Source organism: Columba livia, chromosome 3 (assembly GCF_036013475.1).
Source record: "Columba livia isolate bColLiv1 breed racing homer chromosome 3, bColLiv1.pat.W.v2, whole genome shotgun sequence".
Lineage (NCBI taxonomy): Eukaryota > Metazoa > Chordata > Aves > Columbiformes > Columbidae > Columba > Columba livia.
Window position 1 is genome coordinate 117279184 of NC_088604.1, and position 25381 is coordinate 117304564.

The 25381-nt window shown below is 39.4% G+C and overlaps 1 protein-coding gene across 3 annotated transcripts in view; it reads right to left on the reverse strand.

Moving 5' to 3' along the window:
- PLCB1 (phospholipase C beta 1) overlaps positions 1–25381 on the reverse strand; it is a 405394-nt gene that overhangs the window by 150813 nt on the left and 229200 nt on the right. For all 3 annotated transcript variants that reach the window (XM_021282907.2, XM_065059870.1, XM_065059871.1), the window contains exon 4: positions 771–911. In XM_021282907.2, the coding sequence (XP_021138582.1) occupies positions 771–851 (81 nt within the window). In that variant the 5' untranslated portion in view covers positions 852–911. The remainder of the gene's footprint in view (positions 1–770; positions 912–25381) is intronic.

Sequence of the window (25381 nt, forward strand, 5' to 3'; positions counted from 1 at the left end):
TATCCGGAGCCTGTCATCAGTCAAGCTGCATGAATGGAAGTGCAAAGAGGAGCAGCTCTGAATGGCAATTTGGGATAGATAAATCAAAGAGCTCCCACTTCATGGAACACAAATGAGTCAGAGAGAAAGTGGAAGAAGGAAAGAAATAAACATGCACTAAATTCAGTCAGAACTTGCTTGTCACACACGAATGTGTTTTTTGTGGTGTGTTGGACACAAATGAAGGTATTGTATACCTGCATGGAAAAAATACTTTGCTGAGGTAATGACGTTGATTTCTCAATTCTTATCAAGGGCTATCAGCAGACAAAATGCAACACTTAGAATTAACCTTTGGTCATGAGCAGAAAAAGTCACATAAGTTAAATTACGTATCTGATTGCTGTGATATAGGCCAACCACTTCTGAACCTTGGGTCTCACAGATGAGCCACAATTCTCACACATTTAGAAAAAGCATAAAAGGGTGAGATGTAGACCACATATAATGTGTTTGGAGAGTCACAGTATACCACTTATAGCTGGTATGCATGTACCATTATTTTCGCAGTGTTCATTTGGGCTTTACATGCAATGTTCTGAAGATGAGCACACATATCAGGCGGGGGATTATTCATGGAATTAACATCCAGAAAAAAAAATGACTGCACAGTTCTATAACAGAACTGAGGTTTATTTCACAGCGATCTCCACTTTTACCTCATTTATCCGTATCTCAAAGCAATACTTTAAATGCATTAATTTTATATGACACAGAAGACTGTATATTACCTTTGCTATGTCCTCCTGGAATGCCACCAAGTTCAAGTACGATATATTGACCAGGTCCGGACCATAGACAACAGTTATCATTCGATTTTCCAGTCGACCTCCTATGTTCCCAGCATCCAAAAGTTCACGTAGTTTTGGATCCTGCAGGTAAACACATTACAAAATGGTTAAAAATCTTCTGCAACTACTTATACTAAAAGAGGTGACTTTTTTTGCAAATACTTCAAAACTTGTGTTATTTTGAACAGTATAAGCATGATGACATTACATTCTAATCTGGTTAATTATTCATTAAAATATTTAAAGTTATTAAATCAGAATAAAAAGAAAATCACTACTGTAAATCCTTTAAAGCCTGTGAGCTCTGTACTGGCATAGTACAGAGTCAAAGCTGTTCAGCTGATGGCTGCACATTCCTATTCTCGGTTATTTTGCCTCAGAATTTAAGCATAAACTGTTTTGCTTATCAAATTAACACAGTCTGTCCAAAGGCTACTGGTCTCGGCAGAGAGATTCTCTACGATTTCAATGGATTTTAGATAAAGCTCAAAATGAGAACTTCATTTTGCCCAAGGAATTGAGAAGACTGGAGATAACTGTCTTAAACACTATGAAATGAATAATACTTAACGGTGATGCCACCCTCTTTCTTCATGCCCAAAAAGCCACGTATTACTTAAATTGTAAATATATTCAATTTATATTTAGTTTTTAGTCTTTTTTTTTCAGGTTTATACCCAAAATAGAAATGACTACATAACATTTCTGTGAAGGAAAGATATATTCAATGATTTTTATCAGCTACTAATAGCCTGATCTTCAGGTTATTTTGTAACTCTGCTGGTTTCTACGAGGCTGCAGCATTCCCAAGAAATGCACTTGGTGTTTTTCAAACAGAGAAAACTGCTTGGTCCTTGGCCTCAAGATGAAGTTTAGAAAGTCAAAGAGAGAGGAAAAGAAGCCCCGCATGACTGGATTCAATCCTTTGAATAAGGCCGGTATAATTTGACAGCTCAGATTTCCCAAAAGGGAAGATTTTTCAGTCGGCTACAAATACTAAAAAATAGTATTGCTGTGGGATGTCGGATTCTGTGTAGAGATTAAATGATTTCAACACTGATGCAAACATACGCTGCCATTTACATTTCACTCTCACACGAACCTTTTCCCTCCATTGGCTGCATATGTTCAGTGTTTACGGCACTTCTGAATATTTAATAACTTTGGAAAAATAATCTCAGTCTCCACCAACTGATTCAAATTTAACTTAGTGTAACAGGATAATAAGTTTAAAATGATGAAAAGGGCCATTTTTCATCAATCTGAAAGGAAATCCTATATGGATGAGACCTCAATCTATGATAACAGGCATCTTCTGATTGATATCAGATCTGCTTGTAGGCAGTGGAGCTCTGCATACGTTCACCATGTACTTCACAAGGTTTAGGAGAGCATTTTGAAATATGGCATATTAACTGGGAAGAAACTACAAGGTTGTCTATAATAAAATGCTGAGGCTCATTAAATACTGGGTATGATGGCAAGTGTTGCAGGAAAACAGAGAGAATAATCCCATTTGAGGGTTCTGTAAAGAAGGAATTAGACTGTGCTCTGAGACAAAGAAGATTTCATGGGTAAAATACTTAATGACAGGCTTTCACATAAGAGAAAAACAGAAGAGGGATATAAAAATAGTAGTTGCATTCCAGGGATAAGGATCTGAAGGAGAAAGACAGAGAAATTGGATAATTCACATCTAGGAGAAAAGCTGCAGAAATGCCCTAAAGACGCCAAGTCAGTGATGGTGTATTACTAGATGGGCTCCTTTCTCTTTTACTTACAGGCTGAATGTTACAAAGCTTTGTTTAATTGCTCTGGAAGATGAGAACTCATCTGCTTTTTACTCTCTACCGTTTCAAACACGAAATCAGACTGATAAATGCTTTTGCTAAAGGGCCTGTCTGAGAAGAGCATCCTTCTTTCTGAACTCAACCCAAACAGCATTGTCTATATGGTTTTATTCTTTCACAGACTTGTCTTTCCTTTTTGCCTTTCCCTGGCTGAACCCCTTGCTCGCAGTTTCACTCTTGGTGATGAACTGCAATCATATCAACAAAAGAAGAAAGATGATCACCTTTTTGCTTCATAATTATACTCAACTATAGGATGACTTATGATGGATCATACACTGGTTAGTCTATGATATGAATTAGCCATGCATCACAGAATTAAAAAAAAAAAAAAAGAGACATATTGAAACAAGGTGTCTTTTTCAAAGCAAATTCATGAAAAGAGAAGTTGTCTGGGACTGGCCCAGTAAGGTTTTTACAAGTGCAAAGTGGCCAGTCAGGCAATGTATGAATTTGGTCTTCCAAACCATGGGATTTTTCTCCAGGTTTGAAAGGTAAGAAATCAGGCAGATCATCCTCTTTGGGTTGCTGGGTTTGGAGGAGTAAAATGTTGAATTCATCTCTCCTGTTTAAGACTTGTCTAACAAGCCTGAAGCACAGCCCCCTACAGCAATACAGGATCTGGCTGCCACTCAGCACCTATTATTTTTATAAAGCGCATTCACTGAGTATCTTGGGCTATCTCAGTGTAACCTGCAACGTGCTCCACACATCTAAAAATATATATTTTTATTATAAATTCAGTGAAAGAGAATATTTTTGATACTAACAGGATTCATGCCCTTTTTGATCCCTGCCACAGGTGTATTTGCCCTTTAAGGGTGACAGGTGCATTGCCACTTGTCAGTGACAACTTAGCCCTTAGCTGATTGATATAGGTCATTTATTTGGCCCTTAGGTCTAAGTTCTCAAACTTAGACACCAAAGCACTCTGTCAGCTCTTTGTATTCCTCATGAACAGCTCTGCCCCCTTATTACTGCACTTAGCTGGAAACACCAATGAAGAGCTGAGCAAAATATCCTTTATCAAAATCTTGATGACTATGGAAGCTCTATGAATCAAAGCCCTTTTTAAAATGTCAGCAAATTTCCCTGTGGAGATGATAGGAAAGCACATGGAGAAAAAACAAGCAGCAAGACCAAATTTAGCTTCTTTTATGTAAATCGGATTATTTCCATTTTGATAATTCCATTTTGAGGAACGAGACAAAGTCTGCTGCTGTTTGGTGCTGCATTTGATAGACTGGCTCTCAAGGAGACAGATTGGCTTTTGGCGTAAGCTTTTTGCTAGAAGAATTATACCTAGCGAATATAAATTATAGTAATTTTTTAAACACCTGAGCTACTGAAGCTCTGCCATGTTAGGAACACATCCACGGGATGCTCAATAAACAGCTATTGACAGCATCCGTGTAACTCAAAGCTCCCTTTGTAACAGAATGATTTATTAAGTCTGTTTCGATGTTTTCTGGCAAAGCAGCATCCTTTTGCCTCTTTTACTTAAAAGATCTAGGTGGCAGGTTGATTTTTCCCTTCCAGTAAAGCCTAGCAAGAGCTTCAGCTCAAGGACTTGTCCTAAAACCAGGCGGGAAAGCCAGTGTTTGTAATGGGACATCTTTGTGGTTAAAAGGCTGATAGATTCCCAGAGAGAGATGCAAATTGTGAGCAGGCAAATACAGAGGAGGTGACAAGGATGCTACTGACCGCACAAACAGCTTTAAAATCCATTAAAATTTAAGATGAACCACGTCAAGTTGTGGCAAGAGGACTATCTGCTCATTTGGTAACAATCCCTCCCTATTCAGTGCTGTTGTCTTGAGAAAACTACCCAAAGAATATACAACTTAAATCAATCCAAAACAAAATTAGCCCAAAACACACACACAAAAAAATAAAAGGTTATGGAATTCCTACAACATGAATGAACAAATGCTGCATAATCATGTTTTGTTAGTAACCAAGATCCTGTAGACAGACAGATAAAAACAGATTTCAATCAGACTCCCAAAACTTATTCCTGTTGTATTTTACATTATTTTTTTGTGATTTCCAGTGAAAGGAAACTTTAAAAGACTCTTCAGCCAAATTAATGACAATCTCCATGAGAACTACTTTCAGCTGTGGTTGGTGATACTAAAATACAGCTCTCAACACTTATTAATAAATTCCAATTAAGACGTGCTCTGCACATTACAATAAATGCTGTAACATCTTTTAATAGCATCCCCAACTCTTTAAACTTTTCTCTGAAAATGTGCAACACATCAGCGGTCTGTGAATATTTTCTTATCCTTTAATACACTGCCATACATGTGTGTGTGTGTATATATATATCTATGTAAAAGGCTGCCATGTGGTTCAGTAAAACCCTGATTTAAACTTATCAAGGAGCAGCAGGTCAGCCGAGGTTCCACCTCAGATGTAACGCGCCACCTTTTGTTACTTCTCCAAGCTGCAGCACCATCTCAAGAGCAGCCACCTCCCATCCCAGACCTACGTTAAATGTAAAACAATCTGTCCAATGCTAAAGATTTTCCATGGGTTTTAATCATTACAATGTGATGGCCAAACTGGGTGGTTATCAAAAGACTCAGACAGAACTTCTAGGCTGACAGAACAGCTGTGCAATTAGAGGGTTTTGGTTTTTGCTGTTTGAATATAGTAATTTATAAAGCAAAAACATCTAATGGAGTCATTACATAGTACACTACATGTATGGAGTACATAGTGTGTACTATACTATCTAAACAACACTCCTGTGCAAGCAGAATGTCACCTGCTCCCTGCCCCAAATATCTAGCAACTGAAATCATTTTCTCACACGTTTCATATAGTGAAACATTGTCTTTAAGATGACAAATACTTGAGTCCTACTGAATCTACAGGTATAAAACTGGGTCCCAAAGCCTCCAAAAAGTAGATTTAAAAAAAACAAACCCAAAGCAAACATCAAACAAGCCATAAAAAAGGAACCCCCAAACTCTACACACAAACTCATTTTTTTTCAGCTATTTTCATTATTTGTGTCAATCTAACTTGCAATTTCCAAATGCTTTCTGTTGGTAGTACTAAAAATATGCCATACTCCTTACTTTAAAACACTCTATTTAATGAAGCTAAAGTTTCTTTCAGTAAAGCAGGACTGGACAGAACTGTACATTTTGTTGTAGATTTCAAAACTACATTACATAGCTACACGGGTACTTCAGAATTCCCAGAACTCTATATCACAATCCAAATTGTTATATTGTATTTGTGTCCTGATAACTTCAAGACTGGAGAGGTCAGAAAAATGGGCAACAGAATTTTGTCTTAGTTCCCTGTTCATCACAATAAGATTTCAAAGCATTCAAAATGGGATTTATATTTTTATCACTCTTTATGCGTCCTAGGAGAAGGAGGGAAAAGAAGGGTAATTAAACAGTTAGATATACAAAGAGTTTTCCAGGAAAACACTCAAGTTTGTGCTTAAATTAAACAAAGAACCTCGTTAAAACAGGCCCTTCCATTGTGACTCTGTCGAAAGCCGAACTCCCACAGATTTTCCTCAAATAGAGCAAAGTCTTATCTTCAGGAGTGCCTTATCACAGAGTGTTTATCAACAAAAATGTATATATACACACATATAGCATACACATCTAATATATTTGACCCAGCTTTCAAAATACCAGATCTTAACTCTTCAAGCATCAGTTAAGTTGCTATTGTAGGGGCAGCATAAATAAATACTGTCTCTAAATCAGCCCACTTACCCCCACGGTCTTTAGGACTCAGGACTTCAGCAGCTCCGCTGAACTGATCCAGCTGAACTCCACAGAGCAAACTGCCCAGCACACAACACCAAATAAAGGTAGGAACTGCTTCCTAATACTCTGTTGAAGTGATTTTGTACCACCTGTGGTAGCTACAGCACACAGTTCTGGCCTGCAAGACTTCTTGGGTCCATGATGATAGTTAAGAGTTGAGTCTTTGTCTCTCCAGGTTAAGTGTCTCATCTTGTCCAGCGACTCCATCTGTATCGACAGCCATACAAGAAATGAAGGGCCTCCCTAGGCTGGTATTTCCCCACCTGTGCTAGTGAGCACACGAGGTGCAGGTGCAAGCGGTTTACTGGAGAAGTCTGACACAAGTGTCCTGTCCCACCCCAAATCCTTCCTTGCAAAGGGACCACCACTCTGCACCACCTCATGAGCTGCTATGAAGCATTATGGTGCACTGGTGTGGCCCTCAGCAACAAAATGTTCTTGCTAACTGGATTAAAGTCACTGTTAAGAATCTCAACGCAGATTTCAGAGCTGGTTCAACCACCCCTTCTGTCACACATCACCTAGCAACAGCACAGGACTAAGAACGTCCCATCAAGTGGATTGATAGACTCATCCTTCAAACAAATGCATCTTTATTCTCTCTCCTTCCTTTGTTGAGACCAAAGTCAAAACTATCAATAGTTTATCTTTCAGCAATCCCTTTCACTGATTAAAGAGAATGTCCGTACATGGGAAACACACCTACAAAACTCAATGACAGGATTTTGTCTGTCTTCCCTAATGACAATCATGTGAAACTAATATACTCCAATTACTACATCAAAGATACTCAAAACAGTGTTCTCTCTTTTCTATTATTACACAGAATTCACAGGAAGTTCGATATTTAAAGATATTCATTTATATCACCAAGCCACTCTTAGCAAGTCCAATACAGATAAAACTGCACCATGGTTTTTAATACAAATATATCTTCATGCATTTCACAAAAGTGTATCAGATCAATATTTGTAAATACTTCTCCTGTGAAATTTGTTCTCATTTCTAGGGTTTCAGAATGGATTCCAAATTTTGCATAGTATCACCATAGCGACCTATGCACAGAAATAGAGCCAATATTTGTTTAAACCCCTGAGTCTCCAGTAAACCATTTTTGTGCACACCGAGTTAGTGTGTACAAACACAAAGGATGTTTCTTAAAAAATATCTGTCAATAATCTCAACTGGTCTTAAATTGACCATCTGCTCAGTTAACGCAGTGGAATATTTCTAGACTATAAGACAGTGTTAGGTAAAAGAGTCAAAAATGCTTTAGGCAGAGAAGAAGGAGCTCAGAGACACCCGCGGCCTTCTAGGCCCAAACTTGCCTGGTCCCTGCAGCAATACCCAATGCCTCAGACTAAAATCCAAGGGGCTTTCTTCCCACAGAAATTACCAGGGATAAAAGGATACCGTAAATCGTACACCAAACAGTCAGTCCCGATTAACTCTCTCTGCGAAACGCTTATTCCAGACCAACAATTGCTTCTCCCGAAATAGCCTAATCCAATTCCATGCTTGAATTGAGAACATCAATACATCCACTTTACCAGGAACAGCCGATGAAAAATAATAAAGCTACTTCTTTTTCTATGATGTAAAACTTATGAGGAAGAGAGAACATGTGCCGGCGAATAATATACTTTTCTTTGGTAGAGAAATAAGAGGTAAGCACACGTACACCTGTACAAATGATATTTAACTTTGGAAAGGACCGTGTCAATATGCATTTCCAAACATAATTCTAACTCTGAGTTCCAAAAATGTGGGATGAATTCAGAGATTCCATGTTGACTTTCTGCAATAAGCAGAGTTTGAAACACGAACTATTTAAAAACATAATAATATTAATTAGTATTTTGAGAATACTTATGAACATCCCCCGACTTTTTCTTTTTAGGTTCATGGTATCTAAATTTTAAATGGGTTGCAAGACTGCGTTCTAATAAAAAACAAGTGACAGTATAACTATCAAAGTAAAACCAGACCAAATGTGGTATTTTTCAGTCCTTTTGGATGTGGTTGTGACTAACATGAAAGTGCTTTCTATCTCACAGTGTACGTCTTCATTTAAATGACAACTTTAAAAAGGTGAAATACCTAGAAGCTACAACTATGCACAATCTTCCTCTAGATGTTTTTTTACTCACTAACATTTGTATCAATTTGTATTAGCTGCAGACGGTTCATTATTTTAAAACTGACCTTTTAGCACACACATTTCCTTTCACTGCTTTTCCTTGCGATTTTCTTCAATAGAATTTTAAAGGAAGAGATGGAAGAGATAGCACAGAAAAGAAACTTCTCTCATTTTCATGTTACTTCTGTTAACTCATTTTCTTTGGTCTGTCTGAGACTACTGGAACTATAAAAAGTCTTAGAATGAAATTATTTCTACAGCAGGTCACACAGCACGTAAGGGCAGGAATAGCTGGAACAGAAGCTTAATTTTCACTTATCTATAAATCTCGTACGCATTGTTCTTTCAATTCTGAATTACTGCGTAGAGGTATTTTAACAGGGTTACTTCAGAGGTTGAGGTACAATCAGCTATTCATTTATACATCATTAGTAAAAATCCAAGATGCCCAGAATGAGATGAATGAGAAGTATTGCATGAATACCCACTACGCTTTCTGGAGTGCGCGACAAGGGCTGGAGTATGCTAACTTACATTTTAATGCATTTTTTTAGCTGGAAATATGTACATCCAGACAATCTGTAATGCTGAATGCACCAACTACCCACCCTGTATAAAAATAGCAGATGAAACACAGAAAGCTATAACTGAAAACATCTGACCAACGAGCTGTTTATTATTCCAACATTTCAGTCACATTCATCAGGAGAAAAAAAAAGGAAAAAATTATATATCCTGCTTGGCAAAGCCAACATTATTTTGTTCTGTCTTACCTGTTTGTGAGACATGTTTGCCTATAATTTTTTTGAACTACAAAGTCACGTGGGATGCTTACTTGTAAAGGCTCCAATTTACCTGATTTTAATTATTGCAAAGACTCACTATTCCCATTACCTTCCAGTATTTAGTTCTAGAAAACTCCTTTGCAGTAGAGCAAAGAAAAATCAACGACTTCAACAGTCACCATTTTTTCCTTCTTGAACTGTACCAGATACTCAGCTCCCGCAAATCAGACCTCGGGCTTCCAACAGACTCTTCATGGCACATCTATTTAACTGCTGGCTGCCAAGGACAAGTTCCTGCACATTGTCACTTGTCAAGAAAACCTTCACTACATCTTATTACATATCAGCAACAATAATTCAGAAGTAGAAATAGCCACATGGCAAAATCATACAGCAGATGCCACTGCTTTGGATGGTGAAGTTAAGAAAGTAATGTATAATGAAAAAGTTGGTTGGCTTTAGTTTACTCCAGAGAGGATGATCTTCTGTGTGTATATTTTAACTTTTTATATAACCAAAAAAAAAAAATACTAGAAAAAGCTTCGTGTTCTAAAAGACAACACAACTACTGAAAAAAAAACCAGCGCAATCTACAAGGAGTATGAGTAAGAACCAGAAATACGGGGGGTTTTGGCTGAGGAGAGAAAACAATGAATAAATGCAGAAACTGAATTTGGGTGGTTGTATGACAGATTAATTTTACTACCTGTGAAAGAACAGGAAACACGTTCAGTCATTGCTAGGAAAAGAACATGCAGACACCAATGTCTTTGGCAAGCAGCTGCAGAGAGAAGCAATTCTTCAAGGGGTGCCATGGACATGATTTTAAACAGTTGGTTTTGTACTCTATGGTTTTGAGAAATAATTGATGAAGGGGATATAAAAAGGGTGGCTGGATCGATCTGAGATCAGACTCGAAGAAGAACAGAACACGTCAACTCAACGAACAGCCCTAAAGGAAATCTTGAGTCCTACATACTTGTGAGCAGCCAAACAATGTGAGAATGCAAGAGGAGGATGACGGAAAATGAGCACAAGAAGAAAGTGATGGAAACGGTCACAAAACAAAATGGACTATATGGCATGAGGTCCACATGAAGGAAAACCCAGATGTGGACCTTCGGTGCACTGAGCAACTTTTGCATCTGAATTATTCGTGTTATAGAACCAAAATTCACTCATAAATAAATGTCTTTGCCCATGCATCTGCAGATATGGAGTATGAACACAACCACTTTTAGAGGGAGTATCAGCAGGAACACCCAGCTTCATCCTTCAAGCTTCTCCATTTCTTTTCATTTTTCTTATAGTCCATGGGAAAACCACCAGGGGCGACAGTTGTTCACCTTTAAAAAGCAGACAATACTCAGTGAACACATCTTCAGCTAAAAGCTCAACTGCATCCTTCATATCCACCGACAGCTCTTTCCTACCGCGGAAATAACTAAACGGCACTTTGGGAAAGCGTGAGGTGCCAAAGGGGATTTGCCACCTGCAAACCTCGCACCATTTTGTGAACTCTGAAACTCCTTGTACAAGCACAAGCAGCAGGTGACGCGCTGACATGAAGAGAGAACTGGAATTCTGCACTAACCTCCTCAGCAGCTCTCCTCACTTCCAAGAGGTTAACCTGCATCTGCATGAGTTGAGAAAGGGCAAAAATTGGCAGGAGTTTAACAGTTACTAATTATTTTTAAACATGCCTTGTACAAACCATGGCAGCTTGCACAGAATTCTGTTTCTCTCATTTAGAAGGTGGATCAGCACTTCTCTTCCTAATATCACTTGCTAAGTGCCAGAGAGACTTCTAGTTATCCAAGAATTTAATGAACTACATCCAACAATTTAAGGCTGTTTCATTTAGATAAGAGGCTTTTCAACTTAAAGGATAAAACAGCCTTCAAGGCCGTGGAAAATAAAACACATTTCAGCGTGTATAAACTACCCAAGCAGTTAGTTAATTCTAAAAATCACATTTTAGCCGGGGAAAGTGGAGAAAATAGGCTGGAAAGTCCATGCTTTGTGCTCCCTCTTTGCTGTTTTCCCCCAGGATCGCCAGCGGAGCATTTGACTGAGCAAAACTTTGTACTCCAGGGTCTGGCCAAAGTATTTCTGAAAGGTTACGAAGTCCAGTGCTTTTTGAAAAAGGAATTAAAAATATTTTGTGCACAGAGGATTATGGCACCGAGGGTACACTTTATCCACTTGGATCTTTTCCAGTGCATCCGTGGAAAAACAAGGAGTTACAATGCACACAATTTGGAAAGGAATATTCTGTAAATATGAGAATATCCTACATGGCACTCCCCCAAAACAGCATCACTTGACACTATGGGTTTTAAAGTATACTTTGCATAAAGATGTATCTTAAGTGGGCACTAACTTCAAGACATCATTGAATAGTTTCTCTAAAATATATCTCTTGTTGGAGCCAGATTTGCAGCTATTTTAAAACAGTGGCCTGTTGCTTATGCAGTAATATTATGAATTCATTCAGTCTTATCAGACAAACCAAACTGCATAAAGCATTTACCCACAGAAAACATCAGTGAAAGGCAATGGTGCTTTGGACGTGATGAACCGGTGAGGAGTTAAATCAGACCGCACTTGCTCACGACATGAATGCCAGTCTGTAGACAATTTAACGTGATATTTAAATATACCAAATGTAAGATGTGGCCTTTGCTCTGGAAGACCTCGGCGTTTCTGAAACGCTCTTGTCTCTGCAGCTGAGGTGGGGAACCGCTCTATTTGCGGTGCAGAGGCAATTTCAACAATGATCAAGTGACAGCGAGGAGCAGGAGACAGGAAGATGGGCTGAAAGTGCAGCAATTATAGGAAGATTGATGAAGCCGGGGTTTAGGCTAAAGCTGAAAGGATTTAAGGGGTTTGGATCAGACCGTCAGGGAGCGAGATACACGGTTAAATCCCTGATGCTGCAACTTGCTAAAATTGGTTATCCAGAAACACACACAACTCTTTCTCAGTGCAACAGGCTGTAGGATCAAGCAAAGACAACTTGACCCTGACCTCCAACAGTAATAGTAATTCAGGTCTACCACACAGTTCCTATGTTGTACAGCACACATTATTGCAATGCATTAATAATTTGCATGTGCTTTTTTTGTTGTTCTATTTTCCCTCTTTTTCCCCCCACCCTTTAACAGGAAATAAGGAAACGACCACAAAACCTGGACATCTCCTGTGATAACAGAGGTCAAAAATACTGAATTTCAGTGTCTTCATTTCCTCCCTCTGTAAATTGAGTTTTTCTCTCTATTGCTTCTCTTAAAGCCTACTGAATCTCATTTTTCTTATACTCCCATCAACAGTTCTTTCCTCACTGTTAACACAGCAGAAATCTTGATTTCTTTAAATCATTTTCAGAAAGAGAAATAAATGCATGCTTCATACTTCCACATCTAACTAGGCTCTGAAGTGACGAAGCACATAACCTCATTGTATTAACAGGAACAGAGTTAAGACTTTCCCTTTTTTGCATCATTACGTAGCTGAGGATGTTACTTTGAAAAGCCAGAAGAAGCCAGCCCCATACTGGCTGACAGCGAGAGTGTATCTTGCAATAGAAAATGGCACAATGCCCTTTATGTTTTTAGACCTCCTGCAATTTAAATGCATCAAGATACAGCTGGTGAATAATTCTGGCAGCGTGGCAGCGTTTCCCACCAGCCTCATCCAAGGTCTCCTCGTTGTGCGAGGAGTTTGGGAGGGGGTGCTGCAGTGTGGTCACCAAGCATCTGGTGGGGGGTTGTGTCATATATGTAGACATTGATTTCTTTATTGCCTCCTCCCCCAGTGCAGCCTTTCCTTTCAGTGTTGTCACTGTTTTCTCCTTTCTGGTGGTGGAGGTGTTACCGTATTATTTTTCTTTCCAGCTTTCAATGTCTAATATCTCCAAAGATGACACAGAGGTGACATCTGTATGAGGCAGAAGTAACGTGCTTTACGTCTGCTAACCATATAAGTACCCCTGGAAGATTTATGAAGGTGACAATTTCAGTTCTGTGGAGATGTATGCGACTGCTGAACATGGTATGTATAGAAAACTACAGAGCAAATGCTCTGCTGGTGTAAAATAAAGGCATCTGTTCGCCCAGGTCAGGGCCTCCCATCACTTCAATACTGAATTGCACACCTGGACTGCTCTGCTCTGGCCTTATTACCGCATAGAAATAGAGCCTAAGAGCTAACACCGTGCACTGCATTTCTATTCTTTGCAATGTATATACAGCATAACCTGTTGTTTTACTCCGTATATGAAGAATCTTGGTGTAGTGTTACTTTTTTTATAATTCCAAAAAGTCTAGGGAAACTTTTCTGTTATTTTTTGTTACATTTCACTTTTCAAAGGAAGTTTATGATAGAAAACTGAATCCAAATAGTCTGAAAAACTCTTCCAAGTCTGCGAGGTCAGATCTTTAGAACAGTCTTGTTAAGGAGGCTACAGGGAATGACAGGGACTCCCAACCACCAACATGCAAAACTTACCCCATGAACAAAACAAGCCCCCTACAGATAACAATCTTGTCTGTAATGGATTGATGTTATAAATGGAGAGATCAATAGTGCCTGGAGTCAGCCTGAGTGCTTAATTTAATCACTCCCCAAAATAGCAGTAATACAAGGCCACGTAGCACACGTTGGCACCTATCTGAGACTACGGAGTGTGAGCAAAGTCACCTCCAGGACACTTTTTCCCCTCTTCCTTATTTTCTGTATCATTTAGATACATCAATATGTTAGGGATTGTTTTATTTGTTTGGTTGGCTTTTTTGAAAAAAGAATGTAAATTCGTGTCTTTGGCAATCTGGAATCCTTTGAGAATTTTGTACATTGTTTATATAATAAAATATATACATATTTACATAATTTACATTAGCACAACGATCTGTTTTAAATCTTTATACACTGAAGTGTCTACTCACTGTGCAAGCACAAGTAACAACAGGGAGTAAATCCTCAGCAAATTTTTAAATGTCCCGTTTTGATTTTGTTTTTAATCCTGTCTCATAACTAAGGATGGAAACAACATCAGGTTTTGAAAGAGGGCTAAACATAATGTTGGGAAACTTACTATTTGGTGGTGGCATCCATGGAGGCTCTGCTCGTTCTTTCAGCATCCTATAAACGTAACAGCAAGTTCGTGCTCCAGTGAAAGGAATGGAATAGATGGATAAGAAAAGTATGGACCACCACAAACTTATTTGCTTTTTACAACACTCAGTACAACCTCTACTGATATGCAACCCAGTGCCCTTGAGACGAAGAAGCTGCTCAGGAAGGATGCCCGTGAATTAGGAAGAGAAACATATGAACCGAACAGATCTCAGCTAATTTCGTGACAAGGAGAAAACAGAAATCTTGCACCTTAATCAATAAGGAAAAGACTTTCTTAGACACATTGACACAAGTTTTCTGCTGCTTCTCTTGAGACTTCCTCCAAGATCCTTTCGAGACCATGAAGAACTCTGACTGTTTCAAAGGAAAACAAATGCCTATCCAAAACCAAGTTCTTATTTTTTAAAAAGCTCAGAGCAACTCAACACGCTTTCTTCCCTCAGATCAAGTGTCAGCAGTAGTTGAACAAATACCTGACCACACCATGTAGAAAACTGTCAGATAAATTCTCTTTTTCCTTTTTTTTTTTGAAAGAACCAACACAGTCACACACAACAAAGGGAAAATAGGAAAGCAAATTAGGAAGGAGTTTTCCAGGTAGATTTCTATGAAGATTGCTTTAAAATACTAAGCTAATGCCACTAATTGAAGCACCAGGCAAGTGGACTTAAAAGATGCTGAATATATACAAATACAGCCTAGGGTCAGGCTGAGCACCTGCAGTGTGAGCAGCTCACGCTGGGAACCATCGCCATCTACCTTCTGGTCCATTTTGCTGTGTCTAGATTGAAGGGGTATCAAATATTTACAAGGTAATGCAGTAAAATTACACAATAAAATGTGAATTTAAAGCTTTGCTCAAAAAGCAGCTCAAATATTAGTATACTGGGTGGCTCAAGTATTCATATACTAAAAGACAACCCTGGGGTTCACCTTGGCCTCCAAAGCCCCAAGGAACCAGGTCACCACCAGGAACCACAGCTTCCCCCTTGCCTAAAGGTTCTGTTTGCTTTCAAAGCAAGGATGTGCTCTTAAACTTCACCTTACAACTACAAGGAATGTAGCCATGGTGTGCCCAGCTGTCCTGCAAAACAGGCACAGCTTTAGGACACTAATTCTAGTTGTACATGCAAATGCGGTGCCATCCCACCCAGTAGGAAGGGCTGTGTTCAGGACTTTAGTGTAGCAACTAATGGACTTTGAGAATAACAGAGTGTTTGGGATGAACTATGCTGGTATTCTTTGGGAAACGGAGCTGTACCACGGGGAACAAAGTGGATTAATGCTTGCTTTTGTGAATAATCCCATTGATTTTAACATGAAAGCCTGAATGAGTAAGTCCCACATTCACATGACAACAAAGGGAAGCTGATGCCCACAGAACACGGGAAGAGTCAGGTAGGTGTGGGCTGCTTTAATGTGATGTTCTTAGAATGTAACAGCCATGCGGTGACAGCTTCCCATCGACACACAAGTAATTAGGCAATACTGAATTACGCCATGAAGAAGCCAAATGTCTGGCTCTTTCTCCCCTTGCTTTAGTGGTGCTGATTTCTCTCACGATCTATCATGGAAGCTTAGCTGAAGAGGAGGATGAGTCCAGAACGAGACTACAGTATTTTGAATTGCAGTTTAACCCTAAACCTCTGGACCAGCTCCCGCAGATGGAGGGAGCTGAGCTCACCCCCGGTGTAACCACACTGACCGGTTCAGCACAGCACTGGAGCGGATGATCAACTGAAGCATCTGTGCAGCCCCATTCAAATCAGCGTACTGCAGATTCACAAGGAAGATGCCCAGAAATGTCACTTTGGGTTTGTTTTTTCTTTCTTTTTTTTTTTCTTTTTTTCTTTTTTTATTTTTTAAAAGGACTTTAATTCTATTTACATTTACTTTAACAACTCTTTACATTTCCAATGTAGCTTGAACAGGCTTTCGTATAAAGAAAACCAGGATTTTTTCTTGTTTTGATGTACCCGTTTCTGACATATTTCTTTTTCAAAGCTGTGACATTTTAACATGGGCTTATGAAATATGAAATACTACTGGGAGAACTGTATACATTTTGGTAAGAGATCTGATTTAAAAGGAGCTGAAAATAAACCCTTAAAAATCTTGGAAGAATTATACTGCTCGGATACAAAATACTGAGAAAAATTATTATCTTTCAGGCAGTAGAAGAAACAACTAAGTGGCTTTGATATTTATAAGAAATGTCACTTGCTTTTTCTCTTTCCAAGACTTACTTTAAATATTCAGGTTTGGAAGTAGCTAGAAGCTGGTCCATGTTTTAAGATACAAAGAATGAAGTATTTCCTAAGAGAAACAGCAAGGTTTTTTGTTAACCCGCACGCTGTCTGGGAAGAAAGAAGCGCAAAAGGGGATGGGGATGACGGCTCACGTGCTTGAGATGCTTTTTCCAATTAAGACATTTTTCAAGTATAATTTTTTAATAGACTTTTAACCTGACTCGGATAAAACTGAGACTCAGACCTGCTCTCACCAGGGGTTTGTTCTTGGAATTAATACCGGCTGTTTAATAGAATGAGAGAAATAGAGTTTAAGAAAGATGAAATCTGGGAGAGGAACTAATTTCTGCACTAGGATTCAAGAACTTGGCCAATGTTTCAATACCTAATGAGAGGGCACACGACTGTATATGCTACATATAGCTGTGAATTTAAAAGCCAACTTTTGCCAAAAGATATCAATATTAAAATTCATTTTATGAGAGAATTCAGTAGTATCTTAGATAACACCATCATCTGTGATACCACCGACATAAACATTAAACAGTTAAAGCTTTCAGGGGGGCATTCTATTTTTTTTCCACATAGTTACCTACTCGATGCTGTATTTTGGTTCTTTTTTCAAATTTAAGAGGCACAGCATCCTTCATTTCCCTGGGTCACTGTTTCAGACCATGTGGCTCCCGCTACATTCTGTCTCCTGTGAATTTCAGCAGCTGACATCCTTGACTTTCTTTGGTTGAAAGGAAAATTAAATATACACCATTTAATCAGCCTGCATATGCTTCAGTTTTCCTTTACACTCTTAGGGTATAACCATTTCGCATTTATTTGCAGCTAACAGGCTCGTAATTGTTTTTGATAAAATAATGCAGTGTTTACTCAGCTCTGCAAATTAGAAATACATAAAAAAGCAAACCAAAGGAGTTACATGGACAGCTAGTAAGTGGAATTGAGAGGGGTCCAGCAGCTGAGTGCTTCCAGTCACTATCAGATCAAATGAGTATATTTGCCGAAGTTCTAAAAGGAGAAAACCGATTTCAAAGTACTTGAAACTAAGTAGTTAGGATGTAATTTACTATTGTTTATCCACACGTTACCGCACCTCAGTCTTTGTGCAATACTATTTTGGTTCCATATTCACAACATTGTCAACCCCAAGCATTCAAAAGCCCTGAGTCACCTCCCTTTCAATGACAGAAGCTACTTAAAATCCAGGAGATACGTTATTATTGTTGTTATTGAAAGCACCTGGATGATTACCCTGGGCTCAATATTTAGCTGCTGGATAGTTAAAGTCATAAGAAATTAATTTAACAACACAGAATGAATAACAGTTGAGGTTCTCAACTGTTTAATGACCTCAGGAACAGGAAGTTTAAGACACAAGATCAGTCCTGACTTAGTAGGACTGATTTGGAGATCAGAAATACGCACATACCTGTACAATCTTCCCTCTGCTTACTGAAAATGCGGAACAAACATGAACGCCAAACATGAAAGAATCAGGTAATAAATACCTTGAAGAGAACACAGCGATCTTTTTTTTTGCAGCAATTTTACCACCATTACTCGCTGTTCAGATTCTGTATGAAGACATTTGGAGACCCACCCCAAAATTCTGTCCATTTGTGGGTGTTTTTGACATCCTACAGAAATCCTACTTTTACAACAGCAATAGAAGTGTGTAATTTAGTCTCTCAAAAGGAATTGCACAGTCTCTCCAGTGTGAGAAACGGCATTAAAACTAAGCAGTGGAATTCCTCATTAGACAACCCATAACATATACACAAGAATAGAACACTTTTCATTCAGTAAACCATATGCCCCTAAAAATATCTGGCCTACCACCAAATTATCCAAGGTGCAGTTCTCATGCATTCTTACACAGCATTCTGATTGTACCTCCATTGTACCCTAATCTCATATTTTTAGCAATGAATGCATCCATACAAAAAGCTGATTAGCTTCTCATCAGCATCTGGCACAGCACAGACTATTCTTTTACAGGTAGACAAGAGCTGAATTTGAATTTTTTGCCAGCAGAAATGCTCCAGTGAACAGTACAGGAATATTTATCCCGGACACAATATTGTTCTCATGTTAACATGCTGCCATATCTTGAGATCAAACTGTAAGAATACATTGAAAGTACTGAATGGTGAAAGGGTTTTCTGCAGAGCCTGCACGCTGCCTCCCTTCCCTTTGGCAGGATGCCTTTGCATTTGACTGCTATTGCTAAATACATTCCTGAGGTAAACAAGAAACACAAAATATCTGGATTAAACTGAAAATCTCACTTTTGTTAGAAAATAGAAATACGTTATGTCCTCCAAGTCATGGATATAATTTCCTTCTGTTGTTTTTTCCCTCTGCAAAATCTTAGCAACGATGACCCTCAAGACTGTTTTATCAAGCAATTCAGAACTCAAAGTGCTTCCGACACCAAGCCTGTAAAACATCTCATCAATTCCAAAACTGAGATCTTTGCCTCGCTAAATCAGCAGGATGGCACCATTTCTCCCACCATCTAATGGGGCCCAGCGCACTCTTTACGAGGTTTCCATAGTGAGCTGGGCAGGCTAATTCCAATGCAAATGCAGAGCTGGTTGCGGCTCCTCAAACTGCTGCTCCATTTGCTTCTGCTCCCTTTATGGATTTCTGCACATGCAGAAGAGTAACCCAGCGTGTTAAGTCATCCATTTTTCTTTTGTTTTTAAAAAACTTTACCCTGTTTGGTGTTTAAATCTGCGCTATTTCTATGTTCCTGCCTCCCCTGGCATCCCACTTGAGCTCTCTGGCAGCTCTGACAGCACGAGTCAAATTGCACCAGTTCATGCAGAGTCCCCCCGGATGGAGCAGAATGACAAAATCAGTATCTGGGTCATTACATCTGGATCGGTTTGACAACACTTCTCATCCCGCAGGCTCTCCTTGTCAAAGTTTTCCTCGCTGATGGGGAAGACTTGATCATAACGTCTGCCTTTGTCAATGCTGCTCCCTTAGCAATGGGTGGACATTTAATGCAAATTTATAAACCACAAAAACCTTTAAAAAAATTTACATTTCTCCAAACAGAAGTAACTACTGTAAATAAATAATACACAAAGCTGTAGCTAGGGTTAAAACCAGAAAGATAAAGCAAATTCTCTTAATTAAGGAAATTAAGACAGACTTTGACTGCCATTCCAGGGATGGAAAACATTTCCAACACAGGCAGGAGCACCTTTGAACAATGGAGTCCTTTATTTAAATACCGGGTAGTATTTAAAAAATGACTTGCTAAAGTAGTTCAATTACCTAATTTCCATTTTATTTGTTTATTTTTTTAATTAGTGGATGCTTCAGATTTCCTTTGGAATATTTTGGCTTTTCTTCTCAAGGCATTTCCATCCCATTGAATCTCTGCACTGAAATGGCAAGAAACTACCTCACTGCCTAGGTTGTCTGAATGGTTTTCAATTGTCTCACAATGGAGATTTTACTGGAGAGTTTTCATGCACTCTAAAAGCAGAAAAATTAGAGCAAGATCCGAAGCAAGGCTTCCCGTTGAATTCAGGCTGAGAGTCAGTAATCCAGAACAGTTCAGCACCGTGCTAAGCCTAGTTTAACGCCATCATCCATAGTAATGTCTAATTCAAGCCATCACACTTATGACATGGCTTCTTTATTGCTCTTATGATGTAATCTGCCTAGACCTGTGCAGGTTTGAGTAGGTCGGTCCTGTCCGAATCAGTGTCAGTAATTCAACCAAATGCGATAAAGCAGGGAGCTGTATCTAAATAGGCTGGTGTCTATATATGAAGCTATCGACATATATTGAGGTTTTTTAAATAGTTTAAAAATGTCCGTGGCATTCACGGCCACGCAGATTGATGTGACGATCCTGACATCACTTCTGCTTCTGACGAGTTAATTTCATTTCTACTTTTTCCAAATTCACAAATCCACTTCTATTTCAACTTTGTAACTTAATTCATATTTCGCTAATCTCATGCTCATTTCACTTAAATGGCACATGCTGTAAAATGCAATAAAACATACTGGCATCTTAACTGACTGCAGAAATTGCCTCAAGGGGATTTTTATATCCAAGTCTTTATCCCTGGGTTTAGCAGTAGCATGATGTTCCCATGATATGTGAAGCTCAGGGCTCCACACTTAGTGCTTTACCAGATTTCCAAGCTGTTTTTTTATTCTGCTGGGTTTACTAATTGTGAGCCCAGCTCAGCCCAAGATATAAAATCCAAGCTAATTAAAGCTACAAGAGAAAAGGTGTGGCGAGACAATTTCTCAGTGTCTTGATCCTCAGATATGATGAGGAGCAGTACGGGGGCTGCTCCCTGGGAAATTACAGTCGCTGATTGCACTAAAGTAATTCATTTAAATTCTAAACATGGTCTAATGAGGTGTATTGTAAATAGCAAAGATTCACAGAGAATGACCTCTACTTAAGATGCTTTCCAGTAGATAATAATAAAGCCCCTTTATAAATATTATTTTTCAGCATAAAAATAACAGAGGTAGGAGAGGGCCAGATGCAAAAGATCTCCCCCATTGTGCCATCAACATTTTGCTCTTACATTTCTGCAGCAAATTCCTTCCAACACTCAATGTTAAGCAGCTGGCCAGGGAAAACGGCACATGGCTTAAATGCAAACACAATTTGAATGTACCAGGTAGCAGTCAGTAAACACGTATTTTCACTGCAACTTGCACCACTACAACAAGCGTATGAAGAGATGCCTCTTCTGTCAAGATGTGTTGACAAATGATGGAGGCTTAAATGCACTTCGGGAAACTTTGCAGATTCAGTTTTACAGAAACTAGTGCTAAGCATGAGACAGCTTTCTCTACCTGTCACCAAAAAGACGACCTTTCCCTTTACTGTAAAGACCTGGGCCTCCTGGGTAGGTTGGAGAAGGGAAGGTCTACATAGAGTAGGCTCTCTTCAAAAGTAATGGGGTGAGAGCAGAAAGACAGAGGAACAAACTTTCCTGACTTAATAAAATGATGACGGTCTGTTTAAATAGTGATTTGGTTGTCAAAGACTAAAGAGCGAGGACACAATAACTGGGACAGTATGGACAACCATCATGAAAATCCACAATGGAGCTTCAACTTGTCAAAATTGCACAAAATCAAAAGCTAGGCATTTTGTTCAAATCTGCTCTTGGTCAACAGAGAGAGATGGGCGCTTCCAGAAGAAGACAGCTGCTACTGGAGCTGTGCCGAGAGAAAACCTGGCTACCCATCTAGGGTTTAAGTAGGTGAAATGAGAATTAATGCAGAGGAATAACAATCGGACATGACCCATGCAATATTTGACTAATCCCTGGTCTTGGATCACTCTAAAACTCACCTTCTCCCAATAGTTTGGCTGTCACTTAATTGTGGACATGCTCTGGCCAGATGGTGACCCACACTTGAAGCACTGAGAGCATCTGGAACTACCAAGAAAAAGCTCCTTGTGCCTTCAGTGACTCTACATCTAAACTTAGGAAAAAAAAAAGCAGCTAATAAGCTTCTGGGCAATATCACACTTACTGATGAGGTCTCTAAGCCTTTAATGCCTTCAGTGTTTTCAGATCTGAGCTGAAATTTTCCTGACATGTCATTGACCGGTGGCCCAAGTCCCTGGGCACTCCTGTGCCATGTACTGTGGGATGTACATGCCCAGAGCCATTAAATCTTAAAGGTCAAGAGATAAGAGTCCTGTGTAAAGGACTGTTTTATTTTAGTGGGACAATATCCAAGGGAGGTTCTTCCCCCAAATCAACAGTATCCATTAAATAATAAAACCATTTTGCCTCAGAAACAAAGCTCACAGAAGGCAATAAAACTGTCCACTGGTCACAAATCAGACACTTTAAAGCAATACAAACAGCAATAAAAGTGTTAGAACGTTAGTTCTGAAAATTAACATAGAGCTAAACCAGTACGATAGTTGTGCCTTAGCACACAGATCAAGGAGGGAATTCTGCCTTTTTTTTTTTTAAGGAGCAAACGGTTTGATTCTAGAGACTGACAGGATGAGGCAGGCGGTCCAAACAGGACCCTCAAGGTGTAACGGGACTTGTAACGTGCCCTGAGAATCCAGGAGTAGAGCGGGAGCCAGCCCTCCCGGCTCACCCAGCACCCAGCACCCTCCTCCCCTGCGGCAACAGCTCAGCACAGGGACCCGCTCTGGGCAGCACAAATCTGCCTGCACCCCCAGAGCGGTCCCAGGGACCACGACGTTCAGCGCCGCGATCAGAAGTTGTTTCACGGGATGTAACGGCACACAAAATCAACACAAAACAACCCCAGACCAAACACTTCCCAGAACACACAGCCTGGGCACTGAGATCAGGGCTCTGCAGCAGCAAACTGAAAGCAAGAAGTTTCTCAGCAGCTTTTAATCACGCCGGTTAAAGGAAACCCTCCAAAGCAAGGCAGCATTTGTTCCTATAAATAAAAGCTTTGATTTTTAAAGCACAATTGTCAACAGGGACCAGACTTTTGCTCGCAATGGGCCTGATCCCGTCGTCAAAACTCTCTGCAGGTTGTTGATGCTCCGGGCATTCACCAGGCTCTCAAAGCCGCTGCTGTGGGACTCGGAATTCGGCGGAGCCAGCTAAGCAGCGAGCACGGCCATCTGGAAGACTCGCTCAATAAGGACATTTTTCACAGAGACTTATTTCCCACACAGAGAATAAGGTTTATTTGTCTTTGCAGTGGTTAATGTTCTGTTCTGCTTCCCTTCCCTCCCAGTGAATAAATCCCAGTTCAGATGCAGTTGCCCCATGGTTACAAAACAGACTGAACTCCCTTAGGAACGACTGCTGAGTGCAAGGACAAAAAAAAAGCTAAAGAAAAGGAAAAAAAAATATAAAAATACAGCATTACTGCTTTTTGCAAGCAGAAGAAGCTTCTGGCAAACACTCTATGGATACTGAAATTTAATGGCAATGATATGGCATGTCAGAATTCAAAGAACCCAAAGAAATTAAGGCTCAATTATGGAAGTGCTTTGCATGCAGGACTGCTGAACGGATGCCCGACAGAGAAAATAGTTGCTAGTTAAAGCATTAGTGCTTTTCTCATTGAGAGATGTTGTAACTTCTAGATATTAAAAACACACTGGCTTTGGAAACTTGCAAATCGCTAAGCATCTAGATTCCTTCTAAAACGTATATTATATTTCTATTTGGGAAAAAAAAGATTTGAAACTCAAACTGATGATTGAGGACTGAAACTGCTTTGGATTAGAAGAGGAACCAAACAAGAGATACTGTCAGATTAAAATGAGGCAGTAACAATATTTACACTATTTGATGTCAATGGAAACAACTTTAAGCACAACCAGACAGGCTTTAGCAGCTCCTACAAGCCCTGTACTACAAGCTTGTGGCACTGAACAAGCTGCTCCTGGGGACTGTTTGCAAACAGTGGTAATGCCAATCAGAAGTTAAAAAATAATTACAAAATAAACACACTAGCTTAGCAAGCGTCAAGAATTTCCAGATTCAGAAGGAAACCAGGAAAGCCAGCAGCAGGAAGAAAATAAGTGTGATTTATCTATTTTCAGAGAAAAAACTTTGAGGAATCCAAGAAGCAAGTCGCACAGCAAAGCAGAAACAAGAGTGAATGAAAATCTCTAACGAGGTTGTCCTTGAGCCCTTATAGATAAACGCCTCACTAAAGCCAGGAATAAGAAGGAAGAATCCTACAAATATCTGGGGTTTTTAAACCAATTGGAACCAACTACCTAAGCGCTGTATGTCAGAAAGGTGATTTACATGAACCAACCTCCCTTTCAGACCTCATTGCTGCTACCTTTTTAATTACAGAGAAAGGTTAATAAAATCTAGCAGAAATACATTTATTACACTTCAAAGATAAGACTTTGCTAAGTTTATCTCCAGTTCCATCATGCAGCGAGTGCCTAAGACAGAAACACTAACCTGTAACTTAAGAACCATTTTTTTAGCAATAAAAGGTATTGCACAGAAATTCTCTGGGGACTACAAATTTATAGTGCAATGATTAAAGTCAACAACAGCAACAAAGCTGGCACAACTTTCCAAAATCCTGTTGATTCTTTGAGGCAAAGCCCTTGAAGTAATAAAAGAAAACCAAGTTATCCTCCTGTGGGGCAACAATGGGCTGGATTGCTACAAATAACATGAACAAGCCCCGAACTGCTGCAGTCAAGTCCTGGGATGTCCTGTGCAGATCTCCCTTCATTTCTTCCTTCTTATTTGCTCTAATTTATTCTGCTTCAGCTCTTCCTGAAGTTGATTGTTTAGGCAGCAGTTGAATTCCAGACTGGACTGGGGACAAAGCAAAAATTGCACATTCCAATCTAAAACTTGGTGGGTTTTTTTAGCTTTGGGCAATTCCTGTCCTTCATTGAGGGATAATTAGATGGAATCAGCAGCAAAAAGGCAAGTCTACCATCCTCAGTGAAGCTTTCTCAGGACTGAGTTTTTCACCGACCACAGTTTCTTAAGACATACATGGTGTGAACTGTGGAGCTGTCATATGCAGGGACAGGAGCTGGACTCCATGATTCTTATGGGTCCCTTCCAACTAAGGAC